Source organism: Centruroides vittatus, unplaced genomic scaffold (assembly GCF_030686945.1).
Source record: "Centruroides vittatus isolate TY-2023 unplaced genomic scaffold, ASM3068694v2 contig_18, whole genome shotgun sequence".
Classification (NCBI taxonomy): Eukaryota; Metazoa; Arthropoda; class Arachnida; order Scorpiones; family Buthidae; genus Centruroides; species Centruroides vittatus.
In genome coordinates, this window is record NW_027121101.1 from 3842645 (window position 1) to 3863679 (window position 21035).

The 21035-nt window shown below is 30.8% G+C and overlaps 2 protein-coding genes and 1 pseudogene across 6 annotated transcripts in view; all 3 read right to left on the bottom strand.

Annotated features, from left to right (window-relative positions):
* emb (exportin-1 emb) overlaps positions 1 to 2436 on the bottom strand; it is a 57186-nt gene extending 54750 nt beyond the window's left edge. Inside the window, exons 1-2 of one of the 4 annotated variants that reach the window (XM_067263791.1) lie at positions 2176 to 2436; positions 1411 to 1480 (exon numbers count right to left, since the gene is read on the bottom strand). The gene's annotated coding sequence lies outside the window, so the exon portion shown is untranslated. Of the gene's footprint in view, positions 1 to 1410; positions 1481 to 1870; positions 2050 to 2175 lie in introns of those variants that run through there. The other 3 variants (XM_067263790.1, XM_067263789.1, XM_067263793.1) reach the window with 3 other exon arrangements.
* Positions 2437 to 5448: 3012 nt separating this feature from the next.
* On the bottom strand, positions 5449 to 7458 carry LOC136969710 (kelch-like protein 10 pseudogene; annotated as a pseudogene).
* A 4345-nt stretch (positions 7459 to 11803) lies between these two features.
* LOC136969583 (TAF6-like RNA polymerase II p300/CBP-associated factor-associated factor 65 kDa subunit 6L) overlaps positions 11804 to 21035 on the bottom strand; it is a 41310-nt gene continuing 32078 nt past the window's right edge. Inside the window, exons 5-11 of one of the 2 annotated variants that reach the window (XM_067263807.1) lie at positions 20367 to 20476; positions 20211 to 20288; positions 20009 to 20110; positions 18298 to 18422; positions 18088 to 18220; positions 17830 to 17958; positions 11804 to 12607 (exon numbers count right to left, since the gene is read on the bottom strand). In XM_067263807.1, the coding sequence (XP_067119908.1) occupies positions 12017 to 12607; positions 17830 to 17958; positions 18088 to 18220; positions 18298 to 18422; positions 20009 to 20110; positions 20211 to 20288; positions 20367 to 20476 (1268 nt within the window). In that variant the 3' untranslated portion in view covers positions 11804 to 12016. Of the gene's footprint in view, positions 12641 to 17829; positions 17959 to 18087; positions 18221 to 18297; positions 18423 to 20008; positions 20111 to 20210; positions 20289 to 20366; positions 20477 to 21035 lie in introns of both variants that reach the window. The other variant, XM_067263806.1, reaches the window with a different exon arrangement.

The following is a 21035-nucleotide window of genomic DNA, read 5'->3' on the forward strand; positions in this document are numbered from 1 at the left end:
ACAAACAATTTCATTGAAAACTGGGATGACCACATTATGATCTCTTCTTGTGAGTCATTTTAGTAAATATCAGGATAAGAAAAAAAAAATTTATTTTCATAAAAAAAAATAATGGCTATTTCTGAGAGGATCAATCCAGAAGATGACACTAATTGCAAAGTTTGTCTGCATGAGTATTTAAAGTTTGAATTTTGTAATGAATTTAAATTTAAAAATTTTAATATACAGAATTTCTTGTTTGTATATTTTGTGATGAATCTGACAATGAACAAACAGAAAAGTACTTGGGACTTAATAAACTAACAAAATTAAAACGTAAGTGTTGGTTTAAATAGAAAAAATAAAATAAATAAATAATAATAATAATAATAGTAATAATTAGCCACAATCCAAATAAAACTGGTTTTGGATGGTTTTTAAATTTTACATAATAACTAATTACTATGTTAACTCCGAGTGCAATGCCCCAAACCATAACAACTATAGAACACTCTCCCAAACAACAATCCCATTAAAATCTACATCCAAAAATAAATTTAAATTTATAATCTGACACACTACAATTGAATACCTTAAGAGACATTACATCAGATTAATATATGTTACAAGCAGTCAATATTTGTTAAATATTCTTCTATATAATTCTTCCTAACATATAACATTAATATATTAAAAACTTAATTATTATACTACTAATTATCATAGTACTAATAGTATATGTTATATATATCTATCTATAAGCAGATTATATATATATATATATATACACACACACACACAATCTAGCAGATATATATATATATATATATATCTGCTTAGGATGTTATTGAAAATAAATTCTAAGCAGATATAATTATTAGGATACAGAAACTATTACACCTGGATATTTAAGAAATATAGAAAAATACCAGCAAACAAATTTATGTCGTTAACACCAAAGACACAAAGCTAGCTCTATCATGTCAACTATATACATCTTTATGAACCAAAATGCTTATAAACAAATCAAAACACCAACAGAATAACTTTTTTAGCATAGCTTAAAATCAATATGTTTTCCAGTTATTACATAAGATACAAGAAACAGAATAGCACATAAATTTAAATTATAAGTATATTTTATTGTATTAAAATACTAACAGATGAGATTTTAAATTTAATAATTCTCGTAATAAGTACAAAAACTTAAAATTGGGCATAAAAACTTTAAATTATTACAAAACTTTTGGAAATAATCCTCAAACCGTATTTAGAAAACAAAACTACACATCACTATTACTTTATGAAAAATGTTATATATATATATATATATATATAATATAAATAAATATTTATAAAAAATATATAAAAATGCAGAAAACAAATAAGAATCATTTAATTAAACAGAATAAAGTCATATTCAAAGCTTACAGGCACCAATCAAAACCTTCGAATTTAAAACTTTGAAAAAGTAGGATATCTCTCAGGCCTAAACAAGGAATTGAATAAAAAGCATATGGAAATAAATAAATAATATTAATTAAAACATTAAAAATTTATTTATTTAAATACTGAAATTATAAAAATTACAAAATTAATACACAAATACAATATAATAAAAAAGAATATAAATAAATAGTGTATAGAATATGTAAAAATGATGAAATGTTCAACTGAATAATTATTATTTTTACATATAACAGCATCATTGCCGCAATTATTTTCTTTGTAACTGATAAGTGTAATTAGTAATTATTTGAAATTTGCAATGGAATCATTTGAATTTTTTCCATTACATCCGATGTTGAAGTCGAATAAATACTACACGCGGACTTAATATCGCATTTTGATATCAGTTTTATTTACAAAACTTCATATTTTCGTTACTTACAAATCTACGATTATTGTAAACTATCCGAGCAAACACTACGATATCCGATTTAACTTCCGTTATTTATCGCTTCCAGCGTTATTACTTTACTTAAATTAAAACTATAAAGCATTAGGCCAATTAATTGCAATTAATCTTTTAAATTACAATCGAAAAAAGCCAACTTAGGCCTAACGATTGTTATTGTAACCACGCACGAGGACGTTCTGTCAACAACAAATGGTGCCCTTATTCGTTTCCATTTTTCTCCCTTCCTTACAATTTTATTATAAAATTTATAAAATTAAAATCTTATATAATTATACCTTGGAACTTTTGAAATGACAAACGACAGAAGTGGGGAAAACGTTTACACCGAAACCACGACAAACGAAAACGACGATCACACAAATCGACTTCGTTTTCCAAAACCGGTTGGAACTGGTTCCATGTGCAACGCTCGGCAATCGTCGGAAACCATTTAAAACTCACTTTTTTTTAATATTAAAGTACGAATTATCTATATTATTTTATAATATTTATTTCTAGAGTTAATCGTGACATTTTCAGTTCGATAAAGTTTAATTAATATTAGTTTTTCGTCTTCGGAAATTTCCACTTTGAAATAGGAAACGTCTGATTGGTCGCCATGGCTGTGACGTAAGGGAACGAAATGTGTTACCCGCTAATGAGAAGGGAAAGAGTTACGTTCAATTTGGTAATAAATGGATCCTATTGAGTAATTAATAACGGAAATAAAGAATTAAACAATAAATCATGATACGTTTGTATATTTAAATAAATTTAAATCCGTAAAAGATAATTAGTTTTATTTTATTATTATTTTTTTACGTGTGTAATAGTTAACGTAGTGGAATATAAGTCATTTTTGTGGTTAATGTTATTAAAAGTTTTTTTTATAATTAAAAAAATTATTTGGTTCATTTTATATGTATTTTAAAATAAGGGGGAAAATATTTAGATATTTTGTAATTTTAATATAAAGTAATTGTTCAGTATGTTTAAATATGCGGTCAAGGTGGCAGGTTACCGCTCTGGGGGACCCGGGATCGAATCCGGACTAGTCGAAAAATCCCCAGGAATTTATCTGGCGTGGTCCGTCCGGATATGTCGGGCCCCGTCCCATTGTGGGCCTGGCCGAACCCATAATGGGTTTGCTAAAAGAGGCCCTCTTAGTGTCCACAGGGCGGAAAGTTAAAAATAAAAACCTTATGGACACTAATGGTGCGTTCGTTAATAGCAGTCGCTCTGCTACAGGAGTGTGCTGCTGTTTGTAGGCATTTAGGAACGACGGTGAAAGATTTAATCTTTTTTAACCCTTTGCAGCGTCAGACCGCACGCACTCCGGCCGGAATAAAGGAACGCGTTCCGCAGGAATTTTTAAACTGATGCCGCTCGCGCGAAGTTACGCGGAGGAATAAAAGAACGCACCCCAAGAGGGCCTTTTTCCATGCCCATTATGAATTCGGCTAAGCCTACAAGGGGTCGGTTGGGTGATGAGACAGACCGCCCAGGGCCGGATCATCGCATAGACAAATGAGACAAATGTCTAGGACCCGGTTTTTTGATGGGCCCGGTCAAACTGTCTATTTTGAAAAGATTTGTAAATAAGATTACTTTTCTGAATTTTTAAATAAAGTTTATTTAAGATTTGTTTTTCACATTATTTAGTTTTGTTTTATTTATTGTTTTATATTTTTTGTGTGCTCTATTTCTGGTGGGAGAGGAAAGGGGCCCAATAAGAAGAAAATGTCTAGGGCCCCAAAGTGGGTTAATCCGGCCCTGAGACCGCCCATGAAAAACTTCTGGGGTTGCTCTCCCGGATTCCCAGACCAGTAAGACGCTTTAATTGCCTCGGCTATCAGTCTGTTAATTTGGGCATGGAAAAAGAGCCTCTTAGTGACCACATGATGAAAAGAGCCAAAAAGTTTTTAAAAATATGCATATATATATATATATATATATATTCGTTATAAAGTATTTTATACTCGCGGGACAGTAAATATATATATTCCGCCTTCTGAGTATAAAAAAGCACTAAGAGGGCCTTTTTTCTTACTCATCGTGTTCGACAGTTTAGAAACTGTCGAACACACGATCTAGCATGTCTGAGAAAACGATTCAAATATTTCTACGAATTAATTAAACCGTAATTTTCCAGAGCGACAAACTGACGTCTTTACTGATTCGTCATATGACCGTCTTCATAGGATAAGAGTGAGTTGTAAGTTTATTCGTTTCCTTTTCGTTAATAACCATTCAATAATCAAAACCGTGATCATTCATTCAATTTAAAACATTTAAAGTAATTTCATTAGTAAATAATACGGTCAAACATTCGTATAAAAACCTACGTACTGTAAGTTACCTGCAGTTAATTGGCATCTTTCTTTTTAACTTTTTGCACCCTTTGGGCACTAAGAGAACTTTTTTCAGCAGTTCATCATGAGTCTGAACAGGTTCGCGAGGGGATATCATCCGGACAGACTATCCCCGAAAAATTCCTGGGATTTTTCGATCACTCAGAGTGATAGGCTGCCACCTTAACAGCTCGTCCATACGACCAATTAATAGGCATCAGTACTAATGAGAGTGGAATTGCGAATTGCCAGATTTAGCGTGTTTTTGGTTTTTTAACGTCTAAATTTTTGTATGGCGCTTAAAATTATCATTTTTTTTCTTTGTTTAACTGAGACATTAGCTTTTGAGAAAACTTTTTGATAATATTTAATATTAAACAACGAAAGAAACCAGTTTTAATATTTCCTATAGCAGTTTAGCGCTTTTTGGGGGTAATTTTTTGTTTCGAATCTGTCATTTTCAGATTTTTTAAGAAATTATAAATTAGAGTTAACCTGTACGTTACAGTAAAACCCCAAAATCCGCAAAACCTGATTTTACTATATAAAAGTAATTTACTTTTTATAACTTTTTCCGCTCTATGTACGCTAAGAAAGTCTTTTCCTCGGTGCCATCATAGGCTTATAATGGACTGAGCCCGAAACTTCCGGGAAGGTCCTCCCTCAAAATATTTCTGGAGTTCTTCGCCCGCCCGGATTCGAATCCTTGTACCCATTGCAATAGGCTGAATTATTTATTTGTGGCAACGCAACACTTGGGCGATGCCTTCCGGGAGGTCGGGAGATCTTTTTAAGGGAAACTGGCCCCTATTCAGGCGTTACATATGTGGAGAAAACACGGAAAACTCCATGTGGCCAGCCCGTTCTGGCGAGACGCGAACCCACGACCGAACTCCCAGTATTCAGGGAACGGAACCGCTTGGCCACTGGTAGACTCTGTTAATAACGTAATCAACACTCCAGTGATCAGGCTTTCTAAATTAACTCGCAGGTCACGACTTTAAATCACAAGTAGTGAAGTAACGTCATTACTACCGCGTTCAGAATACAGATATTTCAAATTCAGCACCCTTTTTCAAACAAAACGTAATTATGAAGGCAATCAATACAACACACAATCCTCCGCATTTCTGACAAAATGAGTTTTAGATGTCATTAAAATGTATCAATATTTAAATAAAAAGTCCTCAATCATGGGGTTTATATTTTTATTTAATCTGAGAAAGTATATTAAAAATCGAATATTAAAATGAAGATTTTAAATGTTTTCCTCCTTAAATAGAAACATTGAATGTTATTTAAACAAGAATTTAGATAATCAAATTAATTTCCAAAACAGAACCATTATTGGTTGGACATTTTCTCAATTTTTTTAACTGTCGCTTTTTTATAAATTTATCCATTAATCAATTTCTGTTTCCATTTCTCTCAATCCTAGAAGTTTCTGTCTTTTCTCTTCGAGCAACTTGTCTCGTTGTTTATGGATATAATCAGTGATGTTAGGCGTGTTCTTTATTAAACAAGTAGCTAATGCCGAACGAAAAATGTTCATGGCTGTTGCTTCGTACCACTGATTAGTTGCTTCATTGTAACACTCGACTCGACACACGATATCTTCTCCATTAAATCCACCGATGGCAAATATCATATCGTCGATAACTTCTACGGCAAAGTTACTTCGTGCTGTTATCATATCGGGTACTTCTGACCAGGTATCCTTACGAGGATTGTACTTCTCTACAGTTTTTAATCTTTCGGAGCCATTGAATCCACCCAGAGTGTACACGCAATCTTTAAAAGCGATACAAGATACACCACTCCTTCGGCTTCTCATATTTGAAATTAGAATCCATTGGTTCGCCTGCGGGTTGTAGCGTTCGGCCGAATCAAGGTAATGTTGTCCTGTAAAACCACCGATGATATAAATGAAACCGCGTAGAGTTGTGGCATCGGCATCACTTCGTTCTACATGCATTGATGCAATCATCGTCCACTGATTTGTTCTATAATTATATCTCTCGGCGGTTTTGTGACGATGTTGCCCATTATATCCACCAATGGCGTATATTAAATTGTCTAGTACGGCTACACTCACATAGCATCGTTTGCAATGCATCGGAGCAATCTCTTTCCATTCTTTGTTGATTGTATCTAAACAGCGGCATCCACTGCAATGATTCATTCCATCAAATCCACCAATTATATAGATATTATGATCGATTACTACACATCTGTGATAAGCTCTTGGACCAGCAGGATCAACGTCACTCATCTTTATCCATATGTCTGCTCTGGGATCGTATGTCTCGATGTAATCGGTTGGAAAACCAGAATTCCATCCTCCTATAGCAAAAATTATTTCGTGAGGGATGCGAGGCAGACCTAAGTCTGGGATTAGAATTTCTTTGGATCCCAAGTTCATGGTAGCTAAATCGTTTAGAAATTCTAATGTTTCCGTTATCAGCGGATAGCAATCTTCGTTTTCTGTGACGTATGGATGTGTTTTCACAGTTGTCACGAAAAAATCAAAATCGAGGCGGCCTAGACGAATACATTTCAATAAAGTAGGCATATATTTCTTCCTTTCTTGTGGATTTATGTCTATCCAGCGCAATACCGTGTTCCAAACTAATTCTTCTTTAACGTTTAATTCTGCACAATTCAAGATTTTTACTAGTTCTTCACTTGTTGTTTGCATCAATTCTTCGTTCTGATTCGAGACTTCTGCAAAATTTCTCATTAAATATTGATGAGCTGATTGTTCTAGGAAGATATTTCTATAAGTTGTTCCTATGTTTTTAATAGAAATGCAATTTTTTGCATCCAAATGATCTACCATAAAAGAGCAACATTCATCCATTAATTTTGAGAATAAATAGTCATTGGCGGCAATGAAAACTTTGCGAACATTTTCTGCATTCAGTTCGATTTTTCCACAATATATATAATCTACGATGCATTGAAGGATTTCTCTGTCGATACCTTTTAATTGAAATTCTTGTCTTTCATCTTCGTCTATTGTATTGGTGAATAGAATTTCAAAATACTGTGAATGAGCAGCCATGAGGCATTTATGCACTGGAAACTCTGCTCCTTCTTCTGTCTTAAGGATTGCATCGCAAAAAATGCCCGAATCTCTCATTTTCTTTATAATTTTTAATGAATTCTGGCTGAAAGTTCTTCCTACTTTTGAAGACATTTTTCTTGTATTCTCTTAATTCTTAATATGTTAATTGTTTTGAGTAAATAATAATAATATTATTATTATTGTGATAATTGTAAATACATAACAATTGCTTTTGCCAATATCTATATATATAATCGAGACGAGTTGATAATAATAATAATAATATAATAATAAAAATCAGTGCAGAGCCCAAACGGTTAGTTGAAAGTTGAAATTTGGTACAGTTAGGGTACGTCACGAGAACGCACACTAAGAAGAGATTTTTCGAAATTCCTCCCCACGGGGGAGAGGGACAGGATTAAGGCTTAACACTTCCATCAACAATGGAAGTGTTACGTAACAATGGAATTGTTAAGAGAAAGCGATGTGCAAGACGTAGATGCTGTTTTTTTCGTTTTTGTGGGAAATCGAACATATTTTTAGACCCATCTAAAAATTCTCTAGTCTGAAAACAGGGATCTCAATTCTTGCATTCTGTGAAAACGGATAAGGTTGACTATAACGTAATAATCTTAATCTTCGCTATCATTAATTTTGCCCGAGCAACGCCGGGCCTACCCGCTAGTTTTACATAATTTATATTTAATTTTCAAATATTAACTAACTTAATTTAAATTTAAGGATGCAATTTCTATCATACTTTTTAACATTGAAAAGGATTGTCTTTTCGTCTACAAACTTTAGGAAAACGTGGTCCCCAGTGATAAAATTATCGATAAATTGGCCATTAAGGGGATCTTTTTAATCATATCCCTCGTCAAACTCGCAGTGGGGACAGCTGCATAGTGAGAGAACCCGATAAATTCCGACACTGACCAAATACAGTCGAGTTTGCATATGTCGTCACCCGGATAACTCGACACCGTAGGTTAATTAGTTAGTTTCTATGGTCCCGGCCGACTTACATAGGCATTAATGTTAAAAAAAACTCGGTTTACTCGATCGACATCGTTTAACTCGTCACCACTGGATAAATCAACACACTTTTTAGATGTCTGATAAGTCGACTCCCCTCCTGAAAAAATGAGTTTACACCGTACAATAAGCTGTGTGATGTGAACTCATTTTTCAGGGAGAGTCGACTTATCAGAATTCTAAAAGTGTGAAACAGGAAGAGTGTTGATTTATCTACTGGTGACGAGTTAAACGATGTCGAGTAAACCGAGTTTTTTAACATTAATGCCTATGTGAGTCGTCTGGGACTACAAAAACTGATTACGTAACTGACGAGTTTTGAGTTATCCGGACTCGACTGTAATTACAATAAATTTTGATCTATTTAATTTTTTGAGGGGGTTTTCACAAGTAGATTATAGAATACACCATTGCATCAATATATAAAGACAAAGTGTCTCATGTTAGTGTGTGTAAGGCTACATATCCTAATTATTTTTACGACTATAATTTGAATTTTTCTACTCGATCCAGGGCTATGTTGCCCCCTCTGCGGATGGCCATGCTTGGAATTAAAAACAAATAAGATATTCGGGTATATTTAATACACTGAAAAATGTGAATAACCCTAAAATGTGTGTTTGTGTACTATCTAAGTTATATTGTATTATGGTGTGGGTTCTGCATCCGCTTATAATTTACGTAGTCCACAGTTGATTCCGAATAGTTTTTCTTCAAATACTATTAATTAAAAGTTGAGTCAATATCTGATCACTTTAAAACTGAACAGATAATGTATCTCTCTTATATATAAAGAGTTTGTTAATAGTCTCTTTATAACTATAAAATAAATATTGATCTTTTTTCTGATTTGAATCTTGAAAGTACAGTCAAACCTGTTTTTATGCGGGGGATAGGGACCGCATTAAAAAAATCTCACAAAACTTCACGAATGGCTGTAAATAATAGTTTTCGCAACACAATTAAAAAATATTTTTTTATGCGGTCAACAGGGACCGCATAAAAAAAGTCTCACATAGAAAATAACTCAAAACCGTACGAAATAGAATTTATTGACAACAGATGTCAGCACTTGACTGCATCGTCTGGTCTATCGTCTGTTTTACATATTTTTGTCCAGGTGGTGTTTTGTTGACTTAAAAAGTAAATTATTTCATTTTTCGCATATTCATGCAATAATATTACTATAATAAGTGCATTTATGCTATAATAAGTTTATTTAGCTATAATAAGTCAACGTAAGACATGACGAATCGCACGAGACTAGTCGCCAAACTATACCGCACAAATTAAAAATTCGCATTAAAAAAATCGCACATAAAAAAGCGCATAAAAACAGGTTTGACTGTAATGTGAACCAAAGACTAGTAATTTCAACCATTTGCTCACTTAAAAAAAAAAAAACAAACTTTTGTTTCTTGACGAGCTTTAGTTCTACTTTCAGAAATTTAAATCAAGCTTCACTGTGATGACTGTTAAGTAGTTTTGTCAAAAAACAACTCTTGAATATAGTTATTTTTCTTTTGGTTGTTGAATTCAATTTCTCTCTATTGACAATTTTCCATTTTCTAAATCACTCTCCACCATTATTTTATATCTGTTCAAGATTTTGAAACAAGTCATTATTTTTAAAACTCTTCCGTTGATTTGTCTTCTTATAATGAATGCAATCATACAATGTAAAGGCTGGTCTTTACACCTTCCTTCACAAAGGCAAAAGCAAAACTAATGTTACATGATGTAAAAGCTTGCCTTAACATCATGTAAACATTGTTTTGCTTTTACCATTTTTTTTTATTTGCACATTGACTAAAATTAATAATCCTTGATAAATTATTCTTACATATACACAACATTAACATATTAAAAGAATAAATTTTTACTGATTGAACAAAAATATGTACTGTATTTGAATGCAGTCAAAACTTTTTCCTCTCAAACGTTAACAGACAAATTCATATACTGCTTAAATATTTTTATATAATTCAATAAATGCAATACTTTTTTAATGTAGTGAACACATTAAATTATAGAACTTGTTTACACATTTCAAGAATTATATTTAAAATTTAACTGAATATGAATGTTTATTCTAAATTTGTTTCTGGTTATATGTATTTATCACCACCTTCATTGTATTCTAATTTGTCATCTGATGATTTAGCAAAAATTTCTTGAATTCTTTTCATGTTGTTCTATACTATAAAACTAAATTAAAAGCAACTTTTCAATATCCAAATTAACAATAATTAGATTTTTAAATTGTTTTATACTTTAATGTTTGAGTAAATTTAATTATATAAAATCAACTAGTGAATAAATGTTCTTATAAAATGCATTAAAAATCTAATGAGTTAATTAGATTTAATTTTGATTAAGTGAAATATATAAAAGCACATGGGGGATGTCATATGAGTCCATATCTTTAAAAAAAATATTAATGTAATTACAACATTAAATAATGTCATACATGAAAATATATTTTATGACATTAGAAACTGATTTATTGGATATGTATTTACTGTATATCTCGGCAGATAAGACGATAGTTGAATCATAAAAAAAGGCCCCAAAATCCAGGGTTGTCTTATAGGACAGATACAAAAAATTAGATTGAAATTTATATAAATTATATCCATTATAAAAAAACGGACAAACCATAATTATTTACTAATAGAGGTAGGGTATGTGCACAAAATAGAATAGCCCATATGACATTTTTGTGAATAGTCAAGGTCATTACCCGAATGCCGAATCAGTGCGAATGCTTGCAACAATTGCAAGGCAGTGCTGCCAGATGCAAGAAAATAAATTTGTTCATTGGACAAATTACAAATAGGACATAATTTCGTATATGCTATATAATATTATTATTCAGATGATGATCGCTGATCTAAACTAAATTCTTAGGCCGTTGATAGTTTGGGGTCATCTTATAGGACAGATATAAGCTAAAACTATAAAACTTTGACAAAAATTTATACCTCGTCTTATCTGCCGAGATATACAGTAAATACATTGAGAACTGATTCAACAGATATAGAATTGCAAGAGCAATGAACATTGTCTGAATTCATGACTTGAACTACTTTTGGATTAAATACAAATGCTAATGATTAAACACTTGTAGTTTATAAACTAGAATGTGCACTTTATCAGCAACTTGGTGTATAAATAAATAGAAAATTGAACAGTTTAATTATCTATACACTAAGTTTTTTAATTAGTTCATAAGTAATGTTAAAGATAAGATATAGTCTGCATGTACTGTCCATAATTAGATTATATTTGCTTTGCATGAATGCAATTTACACATAACTAGCATCAATTTTTCAAAATTTGGATTAAAAAGATATTTTTATGTTTGTAAATAGCAAGATTTACAGGATTGTAAACTTAACATAATGACATAATATGATGAGTTTAAACAAATATTAAAATATATTTTTATATGTAATTCATTATTCAAAATTCAATTATCTTATAAATTTATCATTAAATTTCCAGAAATAAATTTCCTTTGGTACAAAAGCTTTGGATTCATTTTTTTCTTTCCACTTTTTTTCATTTTTTGACTTATACTTGCAACACTACTAAACTGCAAATGATCTTGAGATGTAGAAAAGAATTCTCTTCTTTTTAAGCAGTCTCGTTTTACAGGAATTCCACCTTCAAAATTAAATTCTAAAAATGAAGTATGGCATTTTGCTGGTGGATAATCAAATACTGGTTCATTTTCTTGTTGTTCTTTAGTTGGCTTGAAAATTTTCTTTTAACTTTAGTATTTTTTGCTTCTTTAACAGGTTTATTTCTTCTTAATTTTGCTATTGTAAGCTTAATGCCTAATGTGGGATCACTAATGGTGCTTTTAATTTGTAAATCGACTGGGTCTGTTTCATGCTCATCACTAGAATTATCATCTCTCTCATCATAAGAATTATCATCTTCTAAACTATTACTTTTCATTTCTTCATCTTTATCATAAAAAACTTCTAATAATTCTTCTCCAGATTGTAAAAGTTCTGGTGTAGAAAATAGATTAACTACAGGATATTCCTTTGGCTTATATATATTACCGATAGAAATATGTGGAAGTTTTATAGCTAAAGCATCACCAAAATAATCGTATAATTGTTTATAAATATCTTGAAGCTTTCCTTTAGGCACCGAATCACTTTTATAATTATTTGAAGTTTTCAACTGTAAATCACAATTTAGAGAATCAGATTCCATATCTTCTGTTACATCATGACATTTTGGGCCAAATTCTGCCTTCTGGTGAGCAAGAATAATAAGTTCACTTAATAACTATAAACAAACAAAACAGCCATTAGTAAAAAATTTGTTCATATTAATTCAAAATAGTTTTCAAATTTAAATACATTCACTGAAAAAGTAAATACAAATAAAAGCCCAAATATGAATGAAAATACACTGGGTTTTTTGGATTAGAATATAATTTCATAATTTTGGTTAAACTATTTTAATAATTTAATCAAAAATAATGAAATTATTATATAACAAAAAACAAAAAATTTAGAATAATTTGCTTTAAACTTAAAAATTATAATTAAGAAGAATAGTATAAAATTACTTATTTCAAGTATTTAAAAAGAATTAAAAAGTATATTAAAAAGAATATATATAGAAGGGTTATTTATTTTTTCTAAAGATAGCAATAAAGAAAATCTAGAATTCTTATATATTGGTTATTTTTCTTTTATTATATTTTTCAAAGAAAAATTAAACAATATTTTATATTTAAACAGATTTAATAATCCCAATATTACATGAGAAAATATCAGATTAAAAGCAAATATCTCACAAATATTGACAAGGAATACAAATATATGACCACAGTACTCTGGATCTAATCCAGTAACTGGTTAATTTCTCTGTAAAACAAATGTTTTTGATCTTCTAACAGTAAGATATTCTGCACATATTTTCAAAAATGGAATAGTCTAAAACACACAAATTTCAAATATCTACAAAATATATAGGATCTACGAAAAGATCACTGAAAAAACAGATGGGGAAACACAGATATGACATAGCCTATTCACATATGCATTGGATAATGACATAGAAAAATTAAATCAGGCCCCTTTGATAAGATGTGCTATCTCTACCAAACAATTTAGAGAATTGGAAGACCTTGATATGTCAACCTTCCAGTGGCGTGCCGTCATTGGAAGTGATGGAAGCGCCGATTCCACCTTCCAATGACCTTCCCTTGTATTTTATAAAATATAAATTTTCATATTTTAATGTACTTTGCATTAATTAAAATTAATATTTTATTATAACTGCATTACGTATCTTTCTACATTTCTATACTACATGTAAAAAAAACGATAAGATTGCTATTGTATATTCGAATAATTCGGTGGCAGAAGGAGTGTCGAAACCGAGTCAATTTCCAATCAGCCAGATTATATAGGCATTGGCACATGCGGTTTACAGAGCACCAACCTCACCCGGTTTAGCCGGTAGAAGCAACACACGCATAAAGCATCTAATTTTATATCCCGGACCGGTTCTGAGCTGTTAGCCGTCTGCCTGTCAACTTCCAAGCAGCCAGATTATAGGCATTGGCGCATGCGCTTTACAGAGCACCAACGTCACGGTTTAGCTGGTATAAGCAACACACGCCTAAAGCGTCCAATTTTATATCCCGGACCAGTTGTGGGCTGTTAGCCGCCTGCCTGCTGGATGTTCTGCCGCCCTCGACCAATTATGTGAATCGTGAGTAGATTAGATCAACGCTCGGCTCGCGAAAAGTTTCTATCCGGCCCGCGAGATCTTTAATACATTATTAAATTGGAAAAATAGTTATTTTTCCAATTCTTTGTAATTTTCAAAAACGATAAGAGAAATAAATGTAGTAATTAACTTTTTATTTATTTATTTCATATTTGCAGACTAAAAAAATTACAAGTCACAAGAAGGCATCAATTAACTACTATGGCTCGCGGAAAAAACGTAAAATTTATTCTGGCCCATGTTATAAAAAAGGTTGCTCACCGTAGACTACATTTATAACTTAACCCAACCGATAGGAGTTTACTGGCATGTTTTTATGATAGTTCTGTATAGCTGACAGAAGTTTAAAAAAAATCCATTAAAATATTTGATATATTTATTCCGCTCTCCCATCTTATATTACTTACGGATTTCAATGTTAAACTGGTGATATTACGATTTAGTATGTCCCATCTGTAAGGAGATGCAAAAAAAACGTGTACAATTATAGTACAGTGTTAAAAAATTAACTGTTACTTTGTCAGCATCATTTACAACCAAATTTAATGAATGAGACATACAGTACAATGGTACAGAAGAAGCTCTAGAATTTATTTTCCTTAAATTTACGATTTATGTATCGGTTGTCATAAAAATTTCCTTCCACTTCTTTCCCAAGACTGCAGATATTCAAGTACAAAGTAACCGGTTTCGACTTATTTCTACTTAAGATGTAGTTAAATAATTAAGCGATTAGGGAATTAGAAACATAAATAAAACCCTGATGAAAGAGCCGAAATTTTACTTAAACAGAAGCTTAACCGGACCAATCTCTTCATAGTATTAAATGTAATAAAGACAGAAATTTTTCCAGTTCAATGAGAATGACCGAAAAGTTGTAAATTTTGGAAATTTCCGTGAACACTTGGTCCTAAAACGAATTAGTTAGAAAACGAACGACGGACAATCTGTTAAGTTTAACATATTTAGATTTTTACAGCTATGGTGAGATAGACGTTTAAAATCTACAACAACCCTGTCGCGTCCTTTGATATATACTAGTGATGCGACAAAAGAGGCATTTGACATTGACCGGTATCGGCACCCTCGGGATTTGGCACGAACTCACCTACCTGGACCGTCTCTGATTCCATTCATTAGCCACTCGTAGGGAGCTACAGTATTTCACTAAGTGGATTGTTTGAAGATTTAAAAAGTAAAGAATATTTTGTTATTTATATGTACGTTTCTTCACAAAGTTATATTTAATTATAAGTTTCTTTAAAAGTATATTCATACAATTGAAGAATGTTTTGTGCTAGGTATGTATATTCATCACACATTTTGTTTTATCAAGTAAGTTTTTCTGATAATTTTAATTTTAGCCCTCATATCGTGGCTAGTGATTCAAAAATTTATTTTAAAAAAGTTTTGGCTCGAGACCATATAATGAAAAAGAAAACATTATTAAAAGAGAAAGACCAATGCCTAAATTAAATATAAATACGTTGACAAAAAATTTCGACATTTTGACGATAAAATTTATGACGAATGACAATTCTTTCGTAAAAGTGAAGCAATTTGGAAATCAAAGCGGAATAGAATTTAACATTGGTAGACAATATAAAATAAATATTGAAAATTATAACAAGATAATTACGATTAATAGATATATCTAAATTAATAGACGTTATACGTTTTTTCTCAAAGCAAGAATTGGCATTTAGAGGGCGTAGGGAATTTATTGAATCTAATAACGGAGGTAATTATATTGAACTTTCTTATTTATTAAGTACGTCAGATAATCTATTAAAAATACATTTAAAGAAGTATACGGTTTTTACTGGCTTATCGAACAATCGAATACGAACGGGCCCTGACACGCAATTAATTGATTGCCCCTGAAAGTCGGCTTCTTACAGAAACACAGCTTCCCTATCATAAAATGTCACGGCACACCACTGCAACCTTCTACATGCATCTGATTGGAGGTTTCAAATTTTGAAATACATTGTGTTCTTTAGACTATTTTATTTTCTAATAATATCTGAAGATGACATTAGGAGATCAAAATGTTTGTTTTTTAATGAAATAACCAGTTGCTGGACTAGATCAAGGTACTGTGGTGGTATATTTGTATCTGATTAAATTTTGCAAAGTAATTATATACAGGTATCCCCTGTACAATACAGTACTTCTACAACAAGGTTTCACTTGTACATGGTTGGAAAATTGAGGATAACTCCCATACAACAAAGTTTCCAGTTTTGTTCTAACATACTTTTGGAAATCCTCCCTACAATATTTCACAATGATTAAGTGCAAACTCCTTTATTCAATATTTTTTTATTCAAGTAAGCATGTGTTATCTCAAATTTGTCCATGGTTTTTAGAATATTAAAATTTTCAATTTGTTTTGTGTTTTTCATCAGGCTTAATGAAAACTAATAGGAAAGCTAGGACAAGGAAAAAAAAATTGTACTATCGACCGGGTGTTGTCGTCATTGCTTTCAGACTTCAGTCCATAACACTGTCACTGTGATTTGTTTTTATACATTAATCTTTGTATTTAGTAAAATTTATTTAAACATTTTTAGATAAGTGCTATTAAACTTTTAACTTTAGGTAAGCAATTATTCATAAAATGACGAACAAAATATGGCAATAACTCGGTACGTGAAAACAAGTTCTGGAAAAAAGTTGCTCAATATGTGACCAAACAAATGTGACCATCTAGAACAAATTTTTTATTAATAACATATTTTATTTTATTTCATCATTTGTAAAAATTTTTTATGATAAAAATAACAAATATGAAAATGTTGCCAATATTTCTGATCGAGATCAACAAAAAAGCTGAGATGACAAGGATACTTTGTGAAAAGAAAACACCCTGGTTTAACCAAAATTAATATTAACATGTAATACAGTACTTTTAATTGTGATTGTTAATTATTTATCAATTGGAAATAAATTATTGGTTGCTTTAATAAACATATTTCTCTTAGTGACAAAAAATAATAATATACTTTTGCTAACTTTTGGAGCATAACTCTATGTTTTGCGTTAGTTCTTTGTTTTGTATAGTATGGCTTGGCATAACATGGCACCTTTTCAAAATGTATCTATCGTGTTATATGAGGGATACCTGTGTTTGATTATTGATATTTTGTCAAGGTTTTTTTTTTTTTTTTTAAACTTTAACTAAATTTTAAATAATTATATATATGTCAATACATTTTTATAAAAAAATTTTCTGCTGTTTTAAAATGCACCATTAAAATTAATGATAACTGTGAATTCTTTTAAATTTATTCATTACTTTGTGTGTGTAAAAAACTTTTGTAACTATTAATTTAAAGACTAATAATCATGCTTATGAAAAATAATATATCAATAACTATGATCATCTATCATTTGCTGCTTAACAATTTATTAAAATTCACAACATGAAACTGATGACAAAATAAAATACTGAATTTTTAAAATAATTATATAATTAATAAAACTATCAACTTTTGTACAAAGTTATTTATTTAAAATATTTTTCAACATAAAAAATCATTTAAAGAAGTGAAATTTATATTGTGATAATTTTTGCATTGATATAAACATTTAAATCTTTTTAGAAAACTGTTTAAATATTGAAATACTCTCTTATAAACTTGAATAAATTGAAAAATATTCTATTATGCTAAACTTTAAAAATGTCATAAACAATTAAATAATAACACTAATAAAAATTCTCATACCAACAGAACACCATGAACTTTTTGAGCATCAGCTTTTACTTGAGCATTGCTGTAATTACAATTTTCAAGAGCAGCAGTCAAATGTGGCCAATAATGAGTTAGGTGAGGATATATAATTTTTTCTGCTGTCTGTAAGAAAATTTAGGAGAAAAATTATAATTACCAGAAGACAGCATAATGTTAATTACTATCTATTAATGTCTATATTTATTGAAAAATAAATTATAAATAACAATTAAAAAAAACAATTATACATACTTCAACTCCAAGTGAGATTAATGCAACAACAGCACCATAATGAGAACAAAATGGTTTTGATAAATCAACAAATGATTCTTCAAGAGAACTAATTACATGATTCATAAGATCATTTGTAGGAGTTGACCATTCTCTGGATAACATATATAATTTATTAGTTTTAAAATAGATTATTTAAATATACTGCAAGGATGTAATATTTATACTTACTTCACAATTTGGACCAATAGCTGAGCAGCAGTATCTCTTAAGGTCCAATGATCATTTATTGGGTTAATTGATGCAGCTAATGGTTCAAGTATGCAGTAAAGTACTGCTTGCACTAACAGATTTAACTAGAAAAAAATAATCCAAGTAAGACATCAAATTAAATAACTGTTACTAATAGTCACTTTATACTCACAAAACTATTTACAAAAATATACATTATATGTTTTAAGTATCATTATATTTTATATGCAGAATACAATGATACTTAATCTCAACTGAACACTGTAAATTATTCATATAATGGGCCTTTCAACAAGAGGTGTCATTTTCAATTTTGTGCCATTTTTCAACTGTCATTGCAGTGGCATTTGACAAGTAAAAACTAGGAAGTTTTCAGATATGAATCAATATACACTTGCATTGAAATAGTGAAAATTCACTACAAAAATGGTGAAAATATTGCGGAGACAGTTCGTAAAGTTCGTACTGCTTTTGGTCATCATCAAGTGCCTTTTCACACAGCTATAGTGAATTTAATCAATAAATTTGAACGTCTCAGACAAGTTAGTGATGTGAAGACTCCAACTCGTGCTCATTCAGCCAAGCCAGCTGCAAATATTGCCGCTGTAGCTGAGTGTGGGGAAAACTGAGGTTTGTCCATTTCAAGATGATCACAGGAATTGGGGATATCACAAGCCAGTTTGCACTGCATTTTGCATAAAGATCTTGGCCTACGTGCTTATAAGTTGCAGTTGACACAAGAATTGAAGCCAGCGGATCACATACAATGCCGTACATTTGCTGATTGGGCATGAACAAGATCGTGATTTTTTTAAACAAAATTATTCTGAGTGATGAGGCTCATTTTCATCTGTCTGGGTATGTAAACAAGCAAAACTGTTGCATCTGGAACTCCGAAAATCCAAGAGAAATAGTCGAACAACCTCTCCAACCACAATCAGTGACAGTTTGGTGCGGTTTTTGGGCTGGTGGTGTAATTGGGCCATATTTTTTCGAAAATGCTGCTGGTTCAACCGTTACAGTGAATGAAATGCATTACTGAACAATGTTGACTGACTTTTTTTTTTACCTAAAATTAATGCTATGGATGTGGACAATGTTTATTTTCAGCAGGACGGCACCACCTGCCATACAGCTCATGAAACAATGGCTCTATTGCATGAAAAATTTCCTGGACGTGTGATTTCTTGAAATGGAGACGTCAATTGGCCGCCAAGATCATGCAATTTAACACCATTAGAGTTTTTTCTTTGGGGCTACGTTAACGATAAAGTCTACGCCAATGCTCCAGCAATGATTCAAGCACTCAAAGACAATATTACAGATGCTATTGGCAAAATACAGCTGCTATTATGCAAAAATGTGATGAAAAATTTCATCAAAAGAATGACCATTTGTAAGAGCTGAGGAGGACATTTGCCTGATATTGTGTTCCATTACTAACCTCAGAGTTTGTACTTTGGATTAAAATAAAAATATCACCACTTTTCACGAAAATATTGCATTTTTCTGTTGATTTAAAATGACACCTCTTGTTGAAAGACCCTGTACAATTAAAAATGATTATTATAGATTCAATTAATTTACTGATATTTTTAATAATTTTGTATAATTAACTATCATTCATATTTATTTATTTACTATGTAACTAATAAAAGTTGTATATTGCAGTAAATTAAATAAGACTTACATATGGTTTTGGTCCAAGATATAATGATGGGTTTCTAACTAAAGAAAATACTGTATGCAGAAGTTTAGTTAACTGAGTTAAATCATGACTCATTTTCTTAACCTTTATAAATAATATACATGGAAAAAAAGGATTTATAATGAAGACAATAAGTATAATTTAAAAAATATTTGCATAAAGATTAAATAACAAAATGTCTTACCCCAACTGAAACAAAATTTACAAGATATGGTAATAATGGAGCTATTTTTGCATTTGTTCTCAAATCATTAAGAGCAATCTACAAAATTTAAAATTAATTATTTTATAAATGATAATTATTTATAAGAATAAGAAAAAATATTTAAGTTATGCTTACATTTAATAATTCTTCATTGTTACCTAAAATAGCTTTTGTAACTTGTTCATAATATGCCATTAATTCTTCACTGACTAATGTTTCTACATGTCCGTTTTTCTTATTTTGTACTAGAAACAGAGCAAATGATCATATATCAATCATTTATATATATAACATTGTATTTATATTGGGTTGTTGCAAATGAAATGGCAGTTTTTTAAAATTTAAACTTTCCGGCCTTGTAGTTCAACTTTTTTCTATGTGAACAGTGCTGTATGTTTGTAATTAGAAGAGTACACATATAATATGTGAATTTAAAAATGTAATCTCATTTATATTGTGAGTTCCACATGTTTAAAAGATTCCACTTTATCTGATGGCATGGAAAAAAGGAAATTGAATAATTTCCTTTTTCGAGTATAAGCAGGGACATAATGCAGCCAAAGAAACTTGAAATACCAATAAAACTTTTGGTGAAGGTTCTGTGAGTGAGCAGGCCACCAGGCATTGATCAAAAAAATTTCTTTCCGGGAATACAAATCTCAAAAATCAGAATTGAAAATCATTGAATCAGAATGTTGCCTGACTGTCCGGTAAATTGCTGAAAAGTTTACTGGACATTGGATGTCAGGAAATGATTGAATGAACATGTTACAGAAAGTCAAGCAGTTCATCAAATGGGTACCA